Raw genomic sequence first — 21,290 nt, 5'->3', positions numbered from 1 at the left:
GACCTGACTGATGCTTCACTACCATCTTTAGCCAATCGTCGACATTCTAATCATGGTGTTTCAGGAACGTCTGTCAGGCCAGCCGAAAGGCCAAGAATATGTCTCTCGTACGTCCGAAGGTGCCTCACTTGTCGTTCGACTCTAACTTCCATCTCAGAAAACCCCATGTCATCGACTGTTACCCCGACTGCGCAGGATACCACTGCACAACATACTAATGTAGCCATCTCAGCTCCGCATAGCTCTATTGCTGATGGTTTGGCCTCGGGTGCCTCAAAAGCGCAAGACTCAGATGCTGATAGCTTAATGGATGCTACCGAGATGGCTATTGAGGATTTAGCCTCAGCGATCGAAAAAGCGTCTTGCACAAACTCCAAGAATGAGGCATTTCTCCCCGCTGATAAGATAGCCGGGTTTGTAGAAGCAAAGAGAATCAGACGCGTCGTCGGGCACACTCAATTCTTCGATAGAATGGAAGATCTTGTCAGATTCGTCCAAGGGGATGCGCAGCGATTGTTCCTCACTCTCGTGATGATGGAGAGCGATGCGCTGGAACAAGAGCTCAAACACTTCCAAGACATGGGGTTCGATGATAGTGTGTTACCAATTCGGGTTGACCACCGGAATCATTCAGCACACAGCCTACTAGACCCGTCTAGTGCCACACGATACCCGTTGCCCATAAAGTGGAAACGAAAAGAAAAGGTTTGTTTCGAAGAATACCAACGGCGGTTCACTGCTCCAGTCTTTGGTTCACCGAATACTTTCCATCAATTTATTCCTGAAGGGCAACGACTACCCTACCTGGAAGTCGCTCCAAAACCTACGAGCAGCGGTTACTTTGGAGAGGTGTCAAAAAACATCATTCACGCCAAGCACATCCATCCGTCGATAGAGCTCCCCGTCATGATCTGGACTTCAAAGAATCCTGTTGAGGGCGAAGAACTCATGCAGGTAGACGCCATAGCAGTGGCAGTCAAGAAGACGAAAGAGGGCGAGGATGATCCCAACTACAGCCGCGCCGAGTTCTTCGACAAAGAAGTCGGCAACCTAAAACGGGTGCGAGAATACGACTCACCACATCTGATCAAACCAATCTCCGGATATCAAAATGGCCAGGACAGATGCCTGATGTTTCCCTGGGCAGAAGGAGGCAATCTGGGTGGCTATTGGAAGGACTTCCCGCTGCAAGCCAGAAACCGAAGCCATGTCCTATGGCAGCTTCGTCAGTTTGTTGGTATCTGTTCCGCTCTAACGGAACTTCACAACCGCAACGTTAGACATGGAGATCTCAAGCCCGAAAACATTCTTTGGTTTGATCCAAAGAACGACGGAGGAATCTTGCAAATCGCAGACCTGGGTCTCGCCACTTTCCACAAGAAGGAAGAAGACACAAGAAACCGCCAAGGGATGCCTACTCAGACACCTTCTGGCACGTCTCGATACGAGCCGCCGGAGATGGATGAAAAGCGTAATTCACAGGACCCCCGATCACGCCAGTATGATATTTGGTCTCTAGGATGCATCGTCTTCGAACTTCTCTTGTGGCTTGCTTATGGTCCGAGTGACATCACTATCTTCAGAAACAACACGCCTTACTTCTGGCAGAAGCACCACAGGCGTAGGAACAACGAATATGTAGTCCACGAATATGTTGTTGCGATCATGGAAACACTGGATCGCGACTTAGAGCCTGGCACAGCGTACAAGGACCTGCTTAACCTTGTTCGAAACAGACTGCTCGTCATCAAATACTCTGCGAATTACAATGATGTACCAGACGATTGTCGAGAGGGTGCGACGAAGGTGCACGAGTACTTTGCGAAGATTGTGCAGAGGTGTGAGTTCAATAGCGATTACCTGAAACCTCTCACAGAAAAGCTCAGATACCCTGAGGCTGAGCTGGACGGAAAAGCAACTCACCGAAACGGAGTTCAACGCAACGAAGTCCACGAAAAGGATGGTAATCTCGCCGTGCCTGGGCAGCATTCAAATGTTCAGCATGCTTTACATTCGAACCAAATGCCGGAAGACATCGCGCAGATAACTCAATCAGGTATATCTGACCCGGACCAAGACATCCCTGGGATTGCAATTCGCGCTGCAACTATGGATTTGAACAGCGGTAGTTTGACACCTCAGACGTCACAAGTGTCCAACCATCATGAAGTATGTTTCCCCCGAATCTTTGTATCAAAGACAATTGAAGAAGAAGCACTAACGAGAATGCAACAGTATGTTAGCAACGCTGGTTCTTGAGAACGATTGAAGGGACGCTGATCAACTTCGATGCAGAATGTTAGTGATCATCCCTTTCCACTCACCATTGCTTGTTGACGAGGTAACACCAACTCATGACAGATGGTAAGTATATGATGGTATATCTTTTGGACACGCTAACCATTCACAGTTTGTAAGTGCACATGAATTCAGTGGACAATCAAGATAGTGACCCTTAGTCAAAGAAACCAAATAACCTCAACGACGACTGGACGTCTTCTCCAGACAACGGTTTTGCCGCTGGGTATTTCGATGTCATAGGCTGGCACCGAGCCAGACCAACACCAAGCAAGGCACTTTCGAAGTCTTGCGGACACTTTTACTCTAGGGAGATAGTGAACTTGTTCAACACAGTATGTGACCTTGCAGTACTGCAGGAGAATGCAAAAACATGCGGTTTGTGTGGCATTCTTCAGGATGCCTTGACTCGAAAGAATGTGAGGCCGCCACTAGGAGTAGTCAACCTACGTAGCGACTCTGCTCATGTAGGTCTCCGAGACGGACCCAATCTTCTTTCTCTGTATTGCGAACCCGGTGAGATATCTTCTAGCTAGTGTTATCATACATACTGACTCGCCGTGTAGAACAAGGTGTACAGGTTTCTAGTGGTGCACAGCTGGGTCTGACACAGCTCTTCAATCCAGATACGTCCGAGTTCTTTGCGCTTCTAAACGAATGGATCCGAGTATGTGACTCAGATCATATTATCTGTCAGCATGACGACGATGCACTCACTATGCCTACTCGACTCATAGAGGTGGGCGACCACATGCGCCTCGTTGACACAGCAACAATCGAACCATCCCGATATGTCGCCTTGAGTCATTGTTGGGGACCCCTGCAAAAACACGAAAGGTTCTGTACTTACAAGTGGAATGTCTCGCAACGCAAGGCAGCCATCGAGTTCGACGCTCTACCATGTACATTTCGCGATGCTGTCACTGTGACGCGGGGTCTCTCGGTCAACTACATCTGGATTGACTCACTGTGCATCATTCAAGACGATGAAGATGATTGGCAGAGTGAGGCAAGCAAGATGGAACAGGTGTTCAGCGCTGCATATTGCACTATCGGCGCAAGCGCCGCCAAATCATCGCTGCAGGGGTTTCTTACAAATCGAATTCCTCGATCTGTAGTGAAAGTACCGAACGATGTATCGAGGTCCATATATGCCTGTGTTGATATCGACGATTTTCAAAGCGATGTGGAGCTTTCGCCACTCAACAGCCGAGGCTGGGTTTTGCAAGAGAGGGCGCTGTCACGTCGCACCATCTTTTTCACGTCCACACAGGTGTACTGGGAATGCGGTGCTGGCATACATTGTGAGACTTTGGCTGTTCTTAAGAAGTAAGTCTGCTTTCCCGGTCTTATCCTTCAGCCTACCCAATTAATATTCGATCCAGTCCTAAGGTTACTGCTCTACTCGGTGATGCAAATTTCCCGACATCCGCCGTCAGCCACTACAAAGATGGCAGGCAGCTACTTATACAAGATCTGTATGAACGATACTCAGGATTAGCATTCACTATGCCTGCCGATCGATCCATCGCGATACTAGGTCTGCAAAAGCGGCTCTCACGTGCATTCAACACCAAAGCAGCTCACGGACTCTTCGATGCATATTTCGCTCGAGGCTTGCTTTGGAAGCGTCGCCATTGGCAGCGCATGGAGCCCATCGTCCAACCACCAGGTCGCCGGGTTCCTAGCTGGTCTTCCCTCTCAAAGCATGGCAGCATACAATACATGGATGCAACGAATGAATTGAGATTCGAGAACGTTTCCTGGGCCACTGACGACTTTCAGAATCCCTTCGTAACCCGAAAGGAACCCGTCAAGGACGACGACATAGTAGCGTTTTCGGGACGAGCAAGGAAGATGCTGGTCTCAAAGCTAGATATGCTGACCAACGTCACATTCGATGGGGATGAGGACTTTGCGGTGGACGATCTACGGTGCGTTATTATTGGGAGAGACAAAGATAATGGTGAGAAAGTGAGCTCGAAGAACCACGTGTTGGTGATACATCAATTACACGATTCCTTGGGACTCTTGTGGCAAAGAGTAGGAGTTGCCTCGCTCGATCGTATCGTTCTTGAAGAAGATGGAATCTGGGTGGATATCTATTAGCAGCTCGCCTATCAATATATACGTGGACACTCAAGCAATTTCTCAAACGTCTGTGTTTATCATGATCTGGGTATCGGGATGATTGGAATAACCGACCAAAATAGGAGGCTATTATCTAAAACGTTTACATACTACAAACTATGCGGATAAGAAAGTGCCATGATACAACGAGATGTGAGGCTAAGACCTCAAAGTTCCTAGCTTCAATAGCAACGGATTATGAAATCTTGAACGCTGCTTTGTTCCCTTCCGACTATCGTTCTGTCCAGCAATCCTCACTGATGCGGCAGCCTCGCACTGCATAATATCTTTTGCGCCGTCTTGAAATCTGCCAATCTCTGCTGATATGTCGGAGGTTCGATGGTACACCTTCCTCGCTCTTCCCCATCGTCTGAGAGCACGTCTTGTTTCTGCATCCCTTCATTAGCGAAGTCTTGCGTTCGAAGAGGTACACTTACGTCTTCGTCTTCATGTATCCGCATATCGACGTAAATGATGTATATGTTCTTTCGCAATGAAACGCGGAATTTGTCTTTTCCCACCCTCGCCGCAAGGCTCCTCGAAAGATCCCGAGGATGAATGCGATCTGTATGCTCCGTATACACTGTTACACTCTGATCCTGGCGCACTGGTCTCAACTGGCAATTGGACATTGTATTCAACTTCAGTTGGAAGCAAGAATGTTTTGGAAGCAGCAAGGCTAGAGTTGAACTGAAGAAACAAAGATTGAGAATATGCCAAGTGACTGTGGCTAATAAAAGTCCTCCCATGCGCACTTCGGATGACACTTACCTGTTGCAGGCGTCGGTCTAGTTAGACAATGAGGGGTCCAGCTGATCGCGTCATGCTAAAATAAAGCGCTAAATGAGACCGCCAACAAGATGGCTGTGCTGAACGTGGCTGCATACACCACATATTGGGGGCGTAAAGAGGCTTGCGCGATCCACGCGAATCATCCTTTTGGCTTGGCCAGGCAACAAAACAGCCATTATACTAATCGGGAGTGATCCGGTGCCTAGAGATGTAGAGCGGGAGGGATCTCGCAAGTGAGTCAGGCGGTCCTGCCCCATGGTCAGCCCTCCAAGATGACTCCAGAACATCGTTCTCGAACATTTCAAACGTCCATAATTTTTGTTTCTTGAGATTTGCAACTCGGGCTGTATTCCTCGCGCCCTCTTTCCGACCGCACCATCGGAAGCGCTGGTGGCTTCGTCGGAACATGAATGTCAATCGCCTTCCCCTACCACTTGCTTCGGGCCTAACACAACTCGCAACTGACCGTCCAAAAGCTCAAATAACGTCATGAATATCCACTGATACATACTCAACAGGTGCGAATATCCGCTGGAGGCCTTTCTTGGACACTGTGCCCTCTTTATGATTTTTCAGGCGGCTCTAGATCGACGATGCGGGGGCGGTGCTGCTTCTCAGCCTCGCGCCACCAAATGCATTGGCTTGGCCCCCAACGCCAATCTTGTCCAGATCAGAGATGTAGCTCTTCTCACGGACCTCCCGTTCCGCACACCTTCCGATGGTGAAATGGAGGCTGAACAGGGTGTGGTCGGTCGGATATGCACGAGGGTTCAGCCGACTGATAGGCTTAAAGACTAAGTCCAGTGTCTCGCAAGAGACGCGCTCTCCTTGGATGCGCCATCTGAACATTGTAACACCTTTCACAAATGCGTCTAGTCTTTTTGGAAATGACCGAAATTTCTTAGCGATATGCGAACATACGAGACGCTGGCAGTGGAGCATTCCCATCGAGCTACGCATACCCTTCTGGACAATGAACACCCCGATTCGTTGCAACCGCGTTCCCGGCCACCACGCAAATCACTTACAGTCCCAAATCTCATCAATACCCGCTACAACACCGAAGAGCATCCTTACGGTAGCCCACCTATCAACATTAGTGATGATAAAGGACGGACTCGCCTAGCCCATGATGGCGACTACAAAAGGAGACCTTTGACTGGTTCAGAAAGTAGAGGAAGTGAAGAAGAGTCTTCGATCCATAGAGTCGACGATCTAGGTTTTGAGGCCGCTGCTGCCCTTTTCTCAGCAATCCCTCGCGGAACCAGCGATTGCGACTCAGTGTTATCTAGTCCTATCGAGGATTTATTCCGAGAGCGGAAGCTCGATCACGTGTTTCGGTCGCAGGTGTCATCAAGGTCCGTATCTGTCCAGAATCGCCTCCAACGGAAAATCGAGCGAGCTCTGGTTTGCTGTGCACTTGACAAGCAAGAATATCTGCCCTTGGATAGATTTGAGTCGATATTCGATTCGGAGTCGATCGCCATGCTTTTGCAAGAAGCATGCCACTTGAAAACAAACGAGGAGTTGAGAGACAAGTTTGCAAAGATAGTAGATTCCGAGACAGGTAGAAGTCGGCGACGAATTTTGGGTGTCTTGGTCTTCATGTCACGCGTTAACTACATCGACAACTTCATACAAGAAGATATCTGGGATATCAACCTCCCGCTCGAGCGTTCAGCAAGTATTCTTAACAAACTTGTTCGAACCCGCAATTCAGAGAGAGCATTTACTTTGGGAAACTGGAGTAGGAATGAGATTGAGCTATTCTTTATTTATCAGAAGATGCTTTTCGTACCATTCTTCGACATCAAAGAGCACCAATTGTGTTCCTACGACCTCGGGTCAGACATCAGGCTACCTTGGAAGTCGTTCGAGCACAAGACCAATGGGGGCTTTGGTGCTATTCACAAGGTCGAGATACACTCGTCTCACCATAACTTTGCAAGGTCCAATGTTAGTCCATATTTTCTGTTCACTTCCTGGTCATGACTAATTTCTGCAGTCTGGAATCAATCCGGTATTCGCTTTGAAGGCTATAGAAGCAGAGGACCACAAGGCTTACAAAGAAGAACTTTCTGCACTCGAGAAGACCTGTGCGCGAGTTCAAGAAGAGAAGCACCTCATTAAGCTTTTGCTGACGTTCCGACATGGTGATAAATTCTATCTGCTCTTCGAATGGGCCGACGGCAACCTCGATGAATTCTGGAGAACGCATTCACCTGGACCGCGCACGAGTATGCGTGAGAGATGGGCTGCCCAACAATGTCTTGGGCTCACAAGAGCAGTCAGCCGGATTCATGGGCTTACCACATGGCAGATGAGACAAAGGTCGTCTTTGGCAGGGTCACTCATGGAAGCTGAGCGAGATTGGGGAAGACATGGTGACATCAAACCTGAGAACATCTTGTGGTTTGAGGAATATGGAAACGATCACAACCTTCTCGTGATGTCAGATCTTGGTCTCACGCGCTACCATTCCCAATTTTCGAAGTCCATCGTTCCGCGCTCACATATCGATGGGCATAGTTGGGCTTATCGACCACCCGAGTTAGATATGGATGAGAGAATTTCTCAAAAGTACGACATTTGGTCCTTGGGATGCGTTTTCCTAGAGTTCTGCGTTTGGTACTTGCAAGGCCATGAAGAAGTTGAACTTTTTAGTTTCCAGAGGATAGACGAAGATCTGCCAACTTATGAAGGAGTAAAGATCGAGAAGTTCTTCAACATCGAGAAAACCGAGGATGGACAAAAGGAGTCGCATGTGAAGAACGCAGTGGAAGAGGTGAGACTGTTGGAAGTAATCAGAGTTTTGAGCTGATACTTCACAGCGACTGAGAACCTTGAAGGGTCTAAGTGATCAGAGTACATTTGCCAAGGGTTTACTCCGTATCATCGAGGAGAAGATGCTTCAATGCGCGCCCAAACATCGGGCAACGATTGACCGCATCAAAGCTGATCTCTGGAACATTCTGGAATCTATCCCGAAAGAATCGAATCCCCAAGAGCTCTCACAAGATTTGGCATACATTAGACGAGACGATTCTGCGCCGTCATTGGGAGCGCCACGAGATCTAAGTCTGTATGAAGTGGCACGCGAGCCGACGATCGATGACCCAGACACGACAACGGAAGATGGGAGCGATACCGATCTAGTAATGCCGACGAGATCTCAAAGATTGAGACGGGAAAATGCTGAGCAAAGCGAAGACCGTAGGGATGCCGCACCGAGCAAAGATGGACAGGGCAATTTCGGAATACTCGCAGCAGACGCGACAGCAGAAACAAGACCGAAGGAGACGAACGACCGATTGCCACATGTAGTATTGGGGCCAGAAGATGGTGAAGCTCCGCACGGGGACGCCGCTAGCTTCCATATAACGGGTAGATCTCCACAGACAACGAAAACTAACAAGACAAAGAAGCGCCACATCAGGCAGAAGTCAAGAAAGTGGTTCCAGGACCAGCTCACAAACCTGAATCGCATGTGGAAAGGTTGATGCGATAGCCAAGATCAGTGCGATGAACTCTTACGAAATGGTCCCTGGTACATTTGCAGAAGCTTCTGAAAACCTTATTGTGAAGGTGTTCAATAACAAGCGCTGCCTGGCATAATCGGTCGACAATAGAACCGCGACGCTATCAAGGTAGGGCGCAACAGAGATATTCTTTACCACTATCACTCGCCCCGTCATGGCTACGGACTTCCTGGATCGCTCCGTAAGCAATGAGTGAAGATACATCTCCAGGGATGATGCATCTCACCTCCCACGCTGGTCTATTCTCAAGGACGCATCCAGTATTTAAGTCGTCGATAATAGAAGATATAGCGGGTACGACTACGCCTTACATCAGGAACACTCTCCTCGCAACCTTCATGATGGGGTTCGTGAGCCTCTTCATCACACTTGGCTTGGCTGTGCCCTTCAAAAACCACTCATACACCGATGACCAAGCTTCGTTTCCACCACTCTCGAGAACGTCGCCATGACATGGGATGATTCGGTCCATCTGCCATTCCGCGACCTTCTTCGCATCGCGCCGCATCAAAGTGTAATCAACAGTCGCTATGTAATAGACGAGGCGCTTCGCCCATATCGATCGAGGGTGTGCGCGCTTTGCAAACTCGCGCGATAGTGGACCTTGATCTGACGAGCTGGGATGGTATTGCTGGCTTAAGTCAGTGTCAGTACAATGTGGTGGATATGCACGCAAACATACCTCTGTACATGGCAGATTCATCATGAGATCTGACTGTATAAGTGTCTTGGTTGGCTTATGGTACCAAGCGACACAGTATGTAATGAAGCCCTCGAATAGCACAGTCTCGAAGTCTTGCGCAAAGTCGAACTGGTCTTCCGGACTTGTCCGCCAGTCTTTATAGATATAACTCCAATTCACGTCCTTTCTCTTGCTATTCAGTCCCGGAACTCCGATAGTCTTTGCCTCTGGCCATGCATCAACATAGTCTTTAACGTACATATGATGCCCCAAGTCACTCGCGATGAGATGGACGCCGCCCAGTTGATTAAGCTTGTCGCGCACCGCGTCCTCCAGTTGTATAGGATTGAGGAGAAGTATTCGGTTGTCGTGTAATCGGATGGCTGTGGCTCGATTGCCTACCGCCACGAATCTGCGGTACCCGAACGGCGCGAAGCGGTTGAATGGCGTGGAGAAGGTGGTGATCGTCGGAGTGACATCGCGCATCTTCAATCCGGCGGAAGGCATGCTTATATCGAGATTTGTTGACGCTCAAGTCGCTTAGACGTTGTGATATCTCTTATCTTGATGGTATCGACAACTACCTGCGATTGTTCGGGAGGGCGTTGCCAGAAGGTGACGCGCGCATGGGATGCAACGCGCTTCATGATGTCGTCATGACGCTCAGCACTTTGTCCACGGCTGCACTATCTCGATTACCGTCTTTTGATCTCACAGATCCTTGGAGCGCATCCAGGAGTGGTTGCGCATATCGCCAGATCGCATGGAGTACGGTGATTCTGTGTGCGCTTCATTGCGGTTGACTATGGTCTGGGCCGCTCTCAGGGCCGCGTCTGCCCAATCTGCTGATCGCGTCCCGCTAGCCGGTAGATCAGACTCCACCCTCGACTTTTGACACCTACCGTCTCGCGTGCCAGAGCGCTGCCGTTGAGATTAAACCTTCTCTACACTCCTATTGTCGAGTCCCCACCATCCTGCAACTGGACGCGACACCATGGCCGACTGCGCAGACAGTCGCGAGCTTGACTAGGACGACCACTATCATCGGGGCGTCCGTCCAACGCAAGCTAGAATCGCAGAACTGCTTTCTCGGCGAGACATGTCACATAGTCTGTTGCGATGGCTAACTAACTAGGTGTTGAGACGAAATGTTGCCAGAATGGTAGGCGGAAGGACTGGCTGCAAGGTGGGAGTGGCGTTTGACACACCCACGCCATCGCCAAATCTGCTGCGAAGGTGAGAGTGACTGTCGCTCTACTCTCACTCGACCTGTGCGCAGTCCAAGCTTTGCCAGTGAAGTACGATTATTATAGCGCCGTCGGTACATTGTCGCTTTTTATGGCTCTTTCCAACTGTAGAACCTTCCTCTCTCACCACCAAGCCGGACAAGATCCTCTACAAATCACTGGTCATTTCAACTACAATACCTTTCTCCAGCTATAGCTCTCCGATTTTGATGATGACCGAATTGCAAAAGATGTAAGTCTCTCAACCGCAATGCCATCCTCATGTTCTCAACTCTTGTAGCACCGAGCACAATCTTGCTACCTCGCCCTTCCTCAACCTTCCTGGTGAGGTGCGGAACCGAATCTACGAGCTCACCTTGGGCGGCAACATATGGAAAATCGATACGGAAGCACGTGCGATCAATCTTATACCCAAAGCTGATCGCAACGACCACCGGGACCTGCTGCTCGTCTGTCGTCAAATCTACGGTGAGAGCCGCGTCTTGCCATGGTCACTCGGTTCTTTCAAGTGCGTCGCCGACGACTATTTCGATTGCCGCGCCAAGTTTCGCCGCTGGGTTGCCAAGTTTCCGCCTGAATTTCGCAGGGCTATAACGTCCATCATTCTCGTGAACCATGATGTTGGAGATGCTCCTTTGGAAGACGAACATTTGAAGGTATGGACTACTAGATCCAATCTCAGCCTCCAGGACTTTCCCGGACTCAAAAGACTACAGGTAAATGCTTGGTTACCAGTCTCTTACCGCTCTGCTGAAGATCTCCGGAAAGTGGTCATGATGAAACCGGGTGAGCGTATCGCAGGCAACGTGTGTGTAACATGTGTACAGTTCAAGTACACTTAATCCACGGCAATGCCGGCCTGACTAAAAGGCTGTTCAGCAGTCTCGATATATGGGATCCAAGCTTGCCCGTTTCTAAACAGCGAATGGGTATGAGCAGAGTATCTATCCTTCTGCTTGGAGATATAGTCTACATAGCTTAAATCGTAGAAGATTAGAGCTGGCAATGCATTGTTCCAGGATAACTTCTATCGTCAATGAGTATTACGTATCGAAGTAGTTTGCCATTAACGGGGTCAATGTCGTGACTCTAACTCCACGTTCTACGCCGCCACCAGTACGCAACAGCTGGAAAGAAAATTTATGATCGAGCGGGTTCTCAGCTTGTCGTAGTCCAGGCGGTCTGTGTGTTAATAGTAGCCTACGCCGCATGGTGCTGCCATCAGTTGGACCAAAAGCATGAACGTGATATATCAACTTATTATCATTGTCACTTTATAAAGTCTTCTTCTATCACGCCACGGGTGCGTAGAAGCTGAACTTTCCCTTTGGATCATACTTCTTTTTGAGAGCTTTGAGCTTCTTCTGCCTCCAGCTCTCATGACCATACCAGGCCTCCGGACCTTCATTACCGTACGCATAGTTGACATAGGTGTGTAGCTCCTGCGATCCGGTTCCCTCAAGAATGATATCACGTAGCTGGGTGCCGAGCTTCTTGACCGCTTCGTCCTCTGCCATGCCAGTAGAGTTGTATATGATCAGAGGTGCAGCGAGGGTGGTTGCGTCGCGGAAGCCGTACGCGCTAGCATCGTTATCACGGAAGCGAACACCGGCACTGGCGTAATTTTCAAACATGAAGATGGAGTTGTAGTATGGGTTGTCGGCACCTTTGATGGCTGAGGAGTAGAGGTCCCAGGCCTTTCGCTGTGCAGTGACGTTGTATGAGGTCATGTAGATCGGAAAGCGAGGGTTGTTGAAGCCGAAATCCTGGCATGGAGGCGACTCAAGCGCGATACCAGTCCACTTTGCCAGATCCTTGTAGGTGCCGGACTCGGGGATAGTAGCGAGGGGACCGATGTTGTGAAAGGGGGTTGTGTATTTGGTGTCGACTGTAGTAACACCTTCTTGAACGATGAAGATGATGATCACTGGCTGCTTTTGTGTTAGTTGCGGAAATCATATGAGTGCTCGTCAATCATCTTACCCCCTCAGTGCTGTATGTTGCATCGTTCTGCCAGTAAGTCCAATCGTGAATGTCATCAGCCTGCTTTCCATCTTGCACGATATGTTTGTTGACAGCATCGTAAACCTCCTCTACCTTATCACCGCTGAATACGATGGTCTCGATCGCCCAGTCGTAATTTGTGACGTCATAAATCTTGGAGGTGACAGACGTGACAACACCGAAGTTGTGTCCAGCGCCTTGCATACCCCACCACAAGTCTGACTTGCTGTCGATTGTCTTCAAGTCGCCATTTGCAAGAACAACATTCATCGAAAGAAACTGGTCGGCAATGAGCCCGTAGCGGCCCTGAAACCACCCGTGACCACCACCGAGGCCGGGTCCCAGATAACTGACGCATTCGCAGCATCCAGTCACTAAAGATTGTCAGATTCTGACAAGAGTATCGTGAGTGTGAATTAGCTTACCAGTCTGCTTTCCAGCGGCCAAAAGAGCGTCCGTCATGTTCTTCACGTTGATACCGCCGCCTACAGTGACCGACTTTCCGTCTTTGGCGATTGAGAAGGAGTCTAATTGAGGAAGGTAGATCTCAATACCATAGTCCATCTTTCCCAAGGTTGTGAGTGTCCCATGGTGGCCGTTGTACGTGAGGAATGGAATGTTGAAGTCGTTGGCAAACTTGACCTGTAGGACACGGCGTTAGATGTATTCTTGCCTATTTATAGACAGATACGCCCATCGCAAAACTCACAATCTTTTGAACATCTTTCTCGGTACCTGGAGCGATCACCACGTTGGGTGTGGGAGCCTCCAGGTTAGACCATCGAGTTGTGTAAGTAGCAAACTCCTTGGTGCCTGGTAAATAGATTTTGGCGTTTGAGGAGAGGTACGGCGCCAGCTCCTTCACATCCACGCCTGATGCAGGGGTCCTGGTAAAGATGTCGAACGCCGAAGTAGGACCTGCTGAAACGATTGGCGCGGATGTCGTTAACATCCAGCCCGCAACGGCCAATGGTGTCAGGACGCTTGGATACATGACGCTGGTATGGCTGTGCCAATCGATGCGAGATACAAACGCAGGCTACCAATGTGCTGAAGTGGCTCAAGCCTTCTCAAATAAAACAAAAACAACTGATTGAGGGCGAAAAGCACCATGCTGAATGAGGAAGACGTCCGCACCGCCTTACGGCGGCCTTATTTCCAGGGTCCAGACGTCGTGGAGGCGGGTCAGCATAGATTGAAGCATGCAGCTGAGGTTACACAATTGGTGCGAACTGATCCTGCGAGCTTCTTGTAGATTTGCGAGTCGTGCGCCTGCATATTGTCGAGCGAACTGGTAGGATCCCCTGTGAGGTCCGGCGTTACAGTACTGCGATTGGCTCGGCGCTCGGACAAGATCCCGCGAGCCGCACCGCCAACCGCCTGCGCAACAATAGCCGCTTGCCCCGGGCTATTGCCTGCGCGGCGGTCCTGTCCTGCTTAGACATCCCCGTAGCTGGAGCAGTCTACACACATGCCCAGAATTGCGGGTTTTGCCTTCGGCCGACCTTGCCGCCGGCAATTGACTGCACCATGCGACCACGCGTCTCGTGCTTCTCAGACATCCATCAGTATTTCGAAAATCGACGGGGAACTGAATGAATACACTTTTAATGCTTCAAATCGCGCAGAATAGTGCACAAGTCATGTAGGAGACATCTCGGGTTCGAGAGCATCAAAATCCAAGTACCTAGGTATAATGTCTCCCGGCAAGGACGGATCCCAGAACACGGTCTTTTCTTCATGCAGAGCCCTGGTTTCCCCGGCCAGTCGCCCGTCGTATTCAACATGGTTCAACAATAGAGGTCCTTACCCGCTTTGATATCGTATTCGCTGACGCGCGTCTACGACCTGCTCCGCATTTTCAATATACCGCAAGTCAAGCCAACAAATGTGCGGCTCAGTTGACTACGCCTTGCATATGGTCGGCCCGCAAACTCAAGCTTGGCGTTCAATGTGACTTCGGATCACATAGATGCAATTAGCTGAAGAATGTGCTCATTCAACTAGTGTTTGTGGCTTATCACGAACACAGGGAGGTAGAGGATATATATCCGGTGCCGTCACCATGCTCTCCAACCTTGTTCGATTCTGGAGATCGATGGCATTACTGCTACTCAGTTGTGACAGAGCACGCTGTTCAAGAAAGTGTCGTCATGGGTGTTGTGGAACTGTGGACTCTTTATGCATTCGCCGTCTCTTTCACGTTTTTGCGCACGTACGCAAGGATTTCAGCGGTAGGCTATCGCCAACTTCAAGTTGACGACTATCTCGTGTGGATCGCGATTGTGAGTAATTAGAATTATTCATAACTATTTTTCGAACTCTACTAACAACCTCATCACCAGCTCATCTATACGGCTCAGTGCAGCCTTGGGTACAGCTTGGGGGTATATGTTCATGGTTTCGCAAATGATGGCATGACACCTCAAGAGCGCAGTGCGCTTTCGCGAGACGATCCCGAATATGGCATGAGGTATTTTGGGAGCCAGTGCAAAGTGCCAACGGTGCAACAAGATTCTCTCTTGTAGCTAATGGAATTCCAGGGTCACTGGATCTAAAATCCAAGTAGCAGGATGGACAATCGCCGCATGTCTGCTCTGGTCACTCAAGCTTTGCGTCGCACTTTTTTACCTTCGTCTTACAGTATGTGTGTTCATCGCACCTTATGCACGAGCTTAGACTGACGACCATTAATTAGAACGGTCTCTATAAGTATGCGACCCGCATTTGTGTCGCCTTCGGTTTCATCGCCACTAGCTTCATCGCCGTAATCTTCACGATATATTTTTCCTGTCGGCCTTTTCACCATTACTGGCAGATCAATCCGGATCCCGGAAATGCATGTACAGCAGCGGTCTCGAAGAATCTCATTTGGGTAACATTCGTTTTCAACGTACTCACTGACATATACCTGCTGTTGATACCAATGCCGATGTTATGGAAGTCGAGTATGAAGAGATACAAGAAGATAGCGTCCATGGTAGTACTTGGCGCTGGCATGCTGGTAATCGTGTGCGCGGTAGTTAAGACCTTCTATCTGATCAGTGTAAGACCCTTTCCACTGAACGCTATTTTCGCGTTAATGACATTGGCTGCCCTCTAGGATCCCTATAACAGCGCCGAGCTCACAGCCTCTTGGGGCACTCGTGAAACCTTCATCGCCATCTTTACCACCAATCTACCCATGATCTTTCCCCTGCTTAGGAACTGGTTCGCGCCATTCTTGTCCAGTACGATCGGATCGAGCAATTCAAAGCCACAAAAGCCGCCTCCAGGCAGTGACTTTAGAACCATAGGTGGTGGCTTCGGTGACGGTGGCGAACGTGTTGTCAGAGTCAGCCGAGCGGCAGCTTACAGAGCGCGAAACAACGCTACAGATCTGACTTTTGACAACGAAAGCGAAGAGCACATTCTGGATGGAGAAGACGTAAGGCTTCGACACATGCAATTTGCTACTAGCCAACAACAAAAGAAGGATGTAGCTGTCGTAACAGGTCAGTTCGACGTCGCAACCCAAGACCGCAGCAATACACTGAGCAAGGAGTCATTCTAGGTCATGTAATGTAGATAACAAGAAACAGTATATCTTATGACAATGTTCCTCCATCTTCCAAGTTGCCGCAATATTAGTTGCAACAGGCTAGTCAAGCCGTGTTCCCGCTTTAATAGGACTTCATTTCACGAAACCATAGATAATCAACTTTGCTCAAAAACAGCACTAGAATGCTGAGCAATGGAAGGCAAAAGAAAGTTTGATCATTCACGAAGTAATAGTATTTGCGGACTATAGACCAACAGCAGGTGCAACGCGACCAAGTTCATGGGGGTCGAGGTATCATGCGACTAGTGTGAATGATCCGGTGAGACCCTAAAATTTAAGGCAACTCGTCACGACTTCTGTAAATTATGGTCGTGCTGAAATGCTTCATGCGACTGGTAATTCACTCAACGAGATTAAGCTGTGGTTGGAACGGCTGGATTCGGATGTGCAAACCTACCGGTAGTCGCACTTGATGAGCGCCGAGCACAGAATGGGGCCCTTCGTCGAGATGCGTTATTTCATCTAGGAAAGATACGAATCTATGAAGTCAGTCAGATTGTACCAATTCAATGTACTTATCAAGAAGCTACTGCACTCGCGCGGCGAACGGATCAATCACCGGGCCTTTTTCCGAAGGCTACGCTTCTGGTCAAGCTTAGCGACAATCGCCGCATGACTTAAATATGCGGTAGATGTTCTTCGATCTAATGCCACGACTGCAAAACTCCAAATGGCAAATCTTAACCAAATTAATTGCGGTGGTCTCCCGGATGAAATCGAGGTGGACGACCATTTCGAGATCTATACCAGAACATCAAGCGAAAGTCATGGGAATACCTGGCACGGTACAACAGCACTCGTTACGTCCGTAGCGAGCGCCAATATCACGCGGAACGAGTTCAACACGCATAACATCGCTGTCTTATCTTTGAGCATTCCTCCAGGTGGAAGCCTGCAATTGAAGATACGACACAAATATACTACAGTCAACACCGCTCGTGTGCGCCCTGCTTCGCTCGGAGTAAATACAAAGATCGATGACGGGTACATCCATTTCACTGTCGATCGAGCCATTGATGCAATGCTCGAGATCAATGGGAACAAGTGGCAAGCGTTACATCTGCTTGTGAATGGAATCAACGTCCATGAGCCTCACTGCGACGGTACGGGGCTGTGGTACTTTGGACCTGGCATCAATAACGGTCGTGCTTGGGAAAACGTCGTTGATGGGCAGTTGATTGTACCATCAGATACAACGATATATCTGGCAAGCGGCGCATTCTTGACTGCGCAAGTAGTTTTCTCGAACGTGAAGAACTCCAGCATCCGAGGGCTGGGATATATTTCAAGACCGGGAAGCGCGTACGTGGCTTCGGCATCTGGAAGACCGAGGGAACTCGACGGCGGAGCTATTCTGATCGAGCGATCGAAGAATATTCTAGTGGAAGGAGTGACGTCTCTCCGCTCCTTTGGTTTCAGTCTTCCTATTGTCGAAGGTGAGGACGTCCATATCAATCGGTACCGCTCGTTCTCAGGCCATGGCAATGGCGACGGCGTGGATCTCTTCTGTTGTCAAAATGTCCTCATCGAAAACTGTTTCCTGCGCAACTCTGACGACACAATCGCTATCTATGGCCATCGCTGGGAGTACTATGGCGATACGAAAGATATCGTCATCCGTAATTGTACGCTGCTACCAGACATTGCGCATCCTGTACAAATAGGCACTCATGGAAACCCCCAAAAGCCTGAAACGTTTAGCAATATTCTGATAAGCAACGTCGACATCTTGGATCATTGCGAATATCAATTGTGGTATCAAGGATGCATTTCCATCAATGCGGCTGACGAGAACCTCATTCAGGACGTTCTTATCGAAGACGTTCGCGTGGAGAAAATTACCAAAGGCCAGCTTTTCAACATTCGAGTCATGAAGAATGCAATGTGGACAACAGCACCCGGCAGAGGCGTGAAGAATGTAACTCTTCGCAACATTGTGCTTGATCAAGAAGGGTCAAAGACTGCCAATCCATCGCAGATCTTGGGTTATGATGCTAGAAGAAAAGTTGAGAACGTCAAGATTGAGAATCTGAAGATTGGTGGCCAGTATGTTCATGATGATATGGCCAAGCCGAAGTGGTACATGGTGACAGACTTTGTACCACTGTTTGCGAACGAGCATGTAGAGGACGTTGTCTTTAAATTAGTTGACCGGGATTGAACGATCAAGGGTCGGATATGATAAACAATTCAATGTCACAAGTCAGTCGTTTTACAGTACGTGTAACCACATCTCCGAGTTGAGCGTGATTCTATGGCTTCGTAGTTACGCGCCGTCAACATCATTACTATGTACAGAGATGTAACAATCCGGTGTAACAGGAACTCGCACTGGTTCTGAGCGGCGCGCATGTTAATCAACGCGAAAACACAGCGAGGTTGTTCACCTGGACTTGTTAGGCGCGAAGTGCGAAGACCATGGTGCGGGGAAATGTCCCCGGGCACAGCTCCGCGAGTTGTTCCGGACCCCGCCCCTTGACCGAGGCAGGCAAGACCAGCCGCGTACCATTTTCTCCACACCTGCACTCCGCACAGAAGGTTCGCATCCTATCAAATCGAGCCTTTCTCATGCACTGGCTCATGTGTCAGTCTCCAGCTATCGATGGAACACCACGACCCTCTGGATTGCGATAGCTCCGATCACGACGACCAGGACCAAACTATCAGCAACGATGCGAAGAGGGATGATGCCGCAAGACCAGCATGCCAGCCATGCCGGAAGAAGAAAGCGAAATGCTCGCGCCAGACACCCTGTTCACAGTGTGTCAAGAACGGGTTGATTTGCATTTATGACAAGGAGAAAGGGAAGCCTGGCATCAAGGCAGGTGCGATAGATCGCATCAATCGACGCCTAGATGCGCTTGAGAACATGTTTCTTGGCCAAGGAGTTCTTTGGCAGCAAGTTTGGGGTCAACTCCACGCTACTGGTAACAGTGTGTCATCGCCGATGGCTGAAAGCCTGTTTGAACACACCGAGCAGCTGAAGCAAAGACTGGATACCGTTGGACGCAAGCGCTGTATTGATGAGGACGAGACCATGAGCCTAACGGACTCGAATAAGCGCAGACAAACTGCCCAGAGTATAGACCATGTCAAAAGGACTACCCTTGACCGCTGCATACTGAGCCAAGAGTTGCTGCCCCCAGATCTGATCGGCTATTTGGTCGAGCTATACTTCAGCAATATCCATCCCTGGATTCCCGTACTCCATGTTCGTCAGTTCCGACGGCTTCTGCATCTTCCAGACGAAAGGCACAAAATTCATATCATCCTGCTTGCAATCACCTCTGTGTGCGTCCGCTTTTCAGATGACCCTAGGTTGGGCAATGCAGAGAGCCGCTCAAAGCTAGCGGAATCTAGTCGTCAAGCGGTCATCTTGCAAAGTATGGAGTCTTTCTCCGTTGAAGGTCTCCAGGCTCTTATCATATGTGCTTTTGATACGATAGGTAGCGGACGCGGTCCTTCAGCGTGGTCGATTGTGGGAAGCATGGCCAGAACAGTAGAACAACTGCAGCTCAGCACAGAAGACGAGGATGAAGCCAATCAACGGAAAGACTCACACGTCTTGGTCAAGCGCATGGCATTCTTGCGTCCTTGCCATGATTGGAGCGAGGCTGAGGGTCGCCGGCGCGTTTTTTGGACCATTTTTCTCATGGATCGATTTTGCAGCGTCGCAACTGGATGGAATGTTTGCCTTACCAGTGCAGATGTCAGGAGACGACTACCATGTGAAGGTGGACTGTGGGAAGAGGGTGAACCGTTGGCTACATCCACACCATTCTTCGGTGTCTCTGATCCGCCGGGAGATGCGGCGAACACCCTACCTAGCGCACGACAAGAACATGCCGATCAAGCATCCCTTGGAGGTTTCGCGTATTGTATCGAGGCCACTGAAAGTCTCAGCCTTGTCACATCGTTCTTCCTCCAGCAAGAGGTGGACGTTGCCAAACCCCATGACGTACAGATGTGGCTAATGAGATTCAAACAATTGGATCTCCGTCTGATACAGTAAGTCGCAAGACCATTGCAGATTATGAGCTAAGACTAATTACTACAGATGGAAAGTCTTCTTACCAGAACGTTGGAGAGAAGGTTGCGCGCTGAACAGCGACGGGAACATGGACCCGAACCTGACATTAGCACATATCACGCACAACACGGCAGTGGTACTCTTGCATCAGGGAATCGCGTATCCATCGCCAGAGTGGGAGTCTTTACCGATCAGGCTTCCATCTAGCTCAAGCGCTGAGACGTGCATGGCAGCCAGTATCGAGGTATCCATCATTGCGGCTGAATTCTTGCGCAATATGCAGTGTTTGACAAATCCACAATTTGCCTTCTGCCTCTTCATATGCGGTCGTATGCTGCTAGCACATGCATTTTATTACAACATATCTCTACCACAAGAATTTGATAGTCTCATTGACAGCCTTCAAGTCATGGCACGCAGGTGGAACGGGGACCACTCAACAGCAAAAAGCAACCTGGCTTCGAAATTTGCAATGCGACTCAGCCATGCTCGTCAGGCGGGACTCCAGACATTGGACATACGACAAGCAGCCTACGCAGAAAACCCGACTGGTTTCGCAGATGGAGCCATGGATGCTTCTTCGAGCACATTTAGAAACGCTCAGAACGCATCAAGCACCACCCAACAGCGACTAGGGGTCTTTGGGGAAGTGTTACCTGTGGCAGCAGACCCGGGCGAGACGCCGGACAGCATCACCATGGCTTTTCCACCTTTACCTGTTGCCTTCCAAGCACAGCCGCTCAGCAGAAACCACACTGCAATGCCCTCACCGAATCTAGACCGGGTGAACCATGTCGACGTCACCCATTCGAAATATGGTAATCAGAGTAGTGACATAGTATTGCCTCCAGGAATGTCTGTCAACGGCAATGTACCCCTGGAGGATCTCACCTCATTCCTTGACTACTCCTTCCTACCTGACCAGCGAGTCAGCACATTTTCCCACTCATTAGGCTGATCAGAATCT

General features: G+C 49.5%; 7 protein-coding genes across 7 annotated transcripts; 5 read left to right on the top strand and 2 right to left on the bottom strand.

Moving 5' to 3' along the window:
- Positions 1 to 52: 52 nt before the first annotated feature.
- On the top strand, positions 53 to 8,720 carry GT037_011290 (uncharacterized protein; the record flags this gene model as incomplete). The annotated part of the gene is made up of 8 exons (XM_038936337.1): positions 53 to 107; positions 158 to 2,169; positions 2,460 to 2,814; positions 2,865 to 3,627; positions 3,684 to 4,232; positions 6,126 to 7,176; positions 7,226 to 8,005; positions 8,052 to 8,720. The coding sequence occupies 8 exons, from the start codon at positions 53 to 55 to the stop codon at positions 8,718 to 8,720; spliced, it is 6,234 nt and encodes a 2,077-aa protein (XP_038781009.1).
- Positions 8,721 to 9,066: 346 nt separating this feature from the next.
- On the bottom strand, positions 9,067 to 9,948 carry GT037_011289 (uncharacterized protein; the record flags this gene model as incomplete). Its single annotated transcript, XM_038936336.1, has 2 exons — positions 9,067 to 9,390; positions 9,442 to 9,948. 2 exons carry the CDS (start codon positions 9,946 to 9,948, stop codon positions 9,067 to 9,069), a joined length of 831 nt encoding a protein of 276 aa, XP_038781008.1.
- A 952-nt stretch (positions 9,949 to 10,900) lies between these two features.
- Positions 10,901 to 11,530, top strand: GT037_011288 (uncharacterized protein; the record flags this gene model as incomplete). Its single annotated transcript, XM_038936335.1, has 2 exons — positions 10,901 to 10,920; positions 10,969 to 11,530. The coding sequence occupies 2 exons, from the start codon at positions 10,901 to 10,903 to the stop codon at positions 11,528 to 11,530; spliced, it is 582 nt and encodes a 193-aa protein (XP_038781007.1).
- Positions 11,531 to 11,980: 450 nt separating this feature from the next.
- GT037_011287 (fad-binding domain-containing protein) lies at positions 11,981 to 13,686 on the bottom strand (the record flags this gene model as incomplete). Its single annotated transcript, XM_038936334.1, has 4 exons — positions 11,981 to 12,619; positions 12,672 to 13,066; positions 13,118 to 13,334; positions 13,402 to 13,686. The coding sequence occupies 4 exons, from the start codon at positions 13,684 to 13,686 to the stop codon at positions 11,981 to 11,983; spliced, it is 1,536 nt and encodes a 511-aa protein (XP_038781006.1).
- Positions 13,687 to 14,845: 1,159 nt separating this feature from the next.
- GT037_011286 (uncharacterized protein) lies at positions 14,846 to 16,245 on the top strand (the record flags this gene model as incomplete). Its single annotated transcript, XM_038936333.1, has 5 exons — positions 14,846 to 14,977; positions 15,038 to 15,165; positions 15,236 to 15,335; positions 15,391 to 15,738; positions 15,796 to 16,245. 5 exons carry the CDS (start codon positions 14,846 to 14,848, stop codon positions 16,243 to 16,245), a joined length of 1,158 nt encoding a protein of 385 aa, XP_038781005.1.
- Positions 16,246 to 16,963: 718 nt separating this feature from the next.
- On the top strand, positions 16,964 to 18,454 carry GT037_011285 (tat pathway signal sequence domain protein; the record flags this gene model as incomplete). The annotated part of the gene is made up of 1 exon (XM_038936332.1): positions 16,964 to 18,454. The coding sequence occupies one exon, from the start codon at positions 16,964 to 16,966 to the stop codon at positions 18,452 to 18,454; it is 1,491 nt and encodes a 496-aa protein (XP_038781004.1).
- Positions 18,455 to 18,895: 441 nt separating this feature from the next.
- On the top strand, positions 18,896 to 21,281 carry GT037_011284 (zn2 cys6 dna-binding protein; the record flags this gene model as incomplete). Its single annotated transcript, XM_038936331.1, has 2 exons — positions 18,896 to 20,301; positions 20,351 to 21,281. 2 exons carry the CDS (start codon positions 18,896 to 18,898, stop codon positions 21,279 to 21,281), a joined length of 2,337 nt encoding a protein of 778 aa, XP_038781003.1.
- Positions 21,282 to 21,290: the final 9 nt, after the last annotated feature.

This window comes from Alternaria burnsii (genome assembly GCF_013036055.1).
Source record: "Alternaria burnsii strain CBS107.38 chromosome Unknown 208, whole genome shotgun sequence".
NCBI classification, from domain to species: Eukaryota; Fungi; Ascomycota; class Dothideomycetes; order Pleosporales; family Pleosporaceae; genus Alternaria; species Alternaria burnsii.
This window is presented reverse-complemented; position numbering and strand designations above follow the sequence as displayed.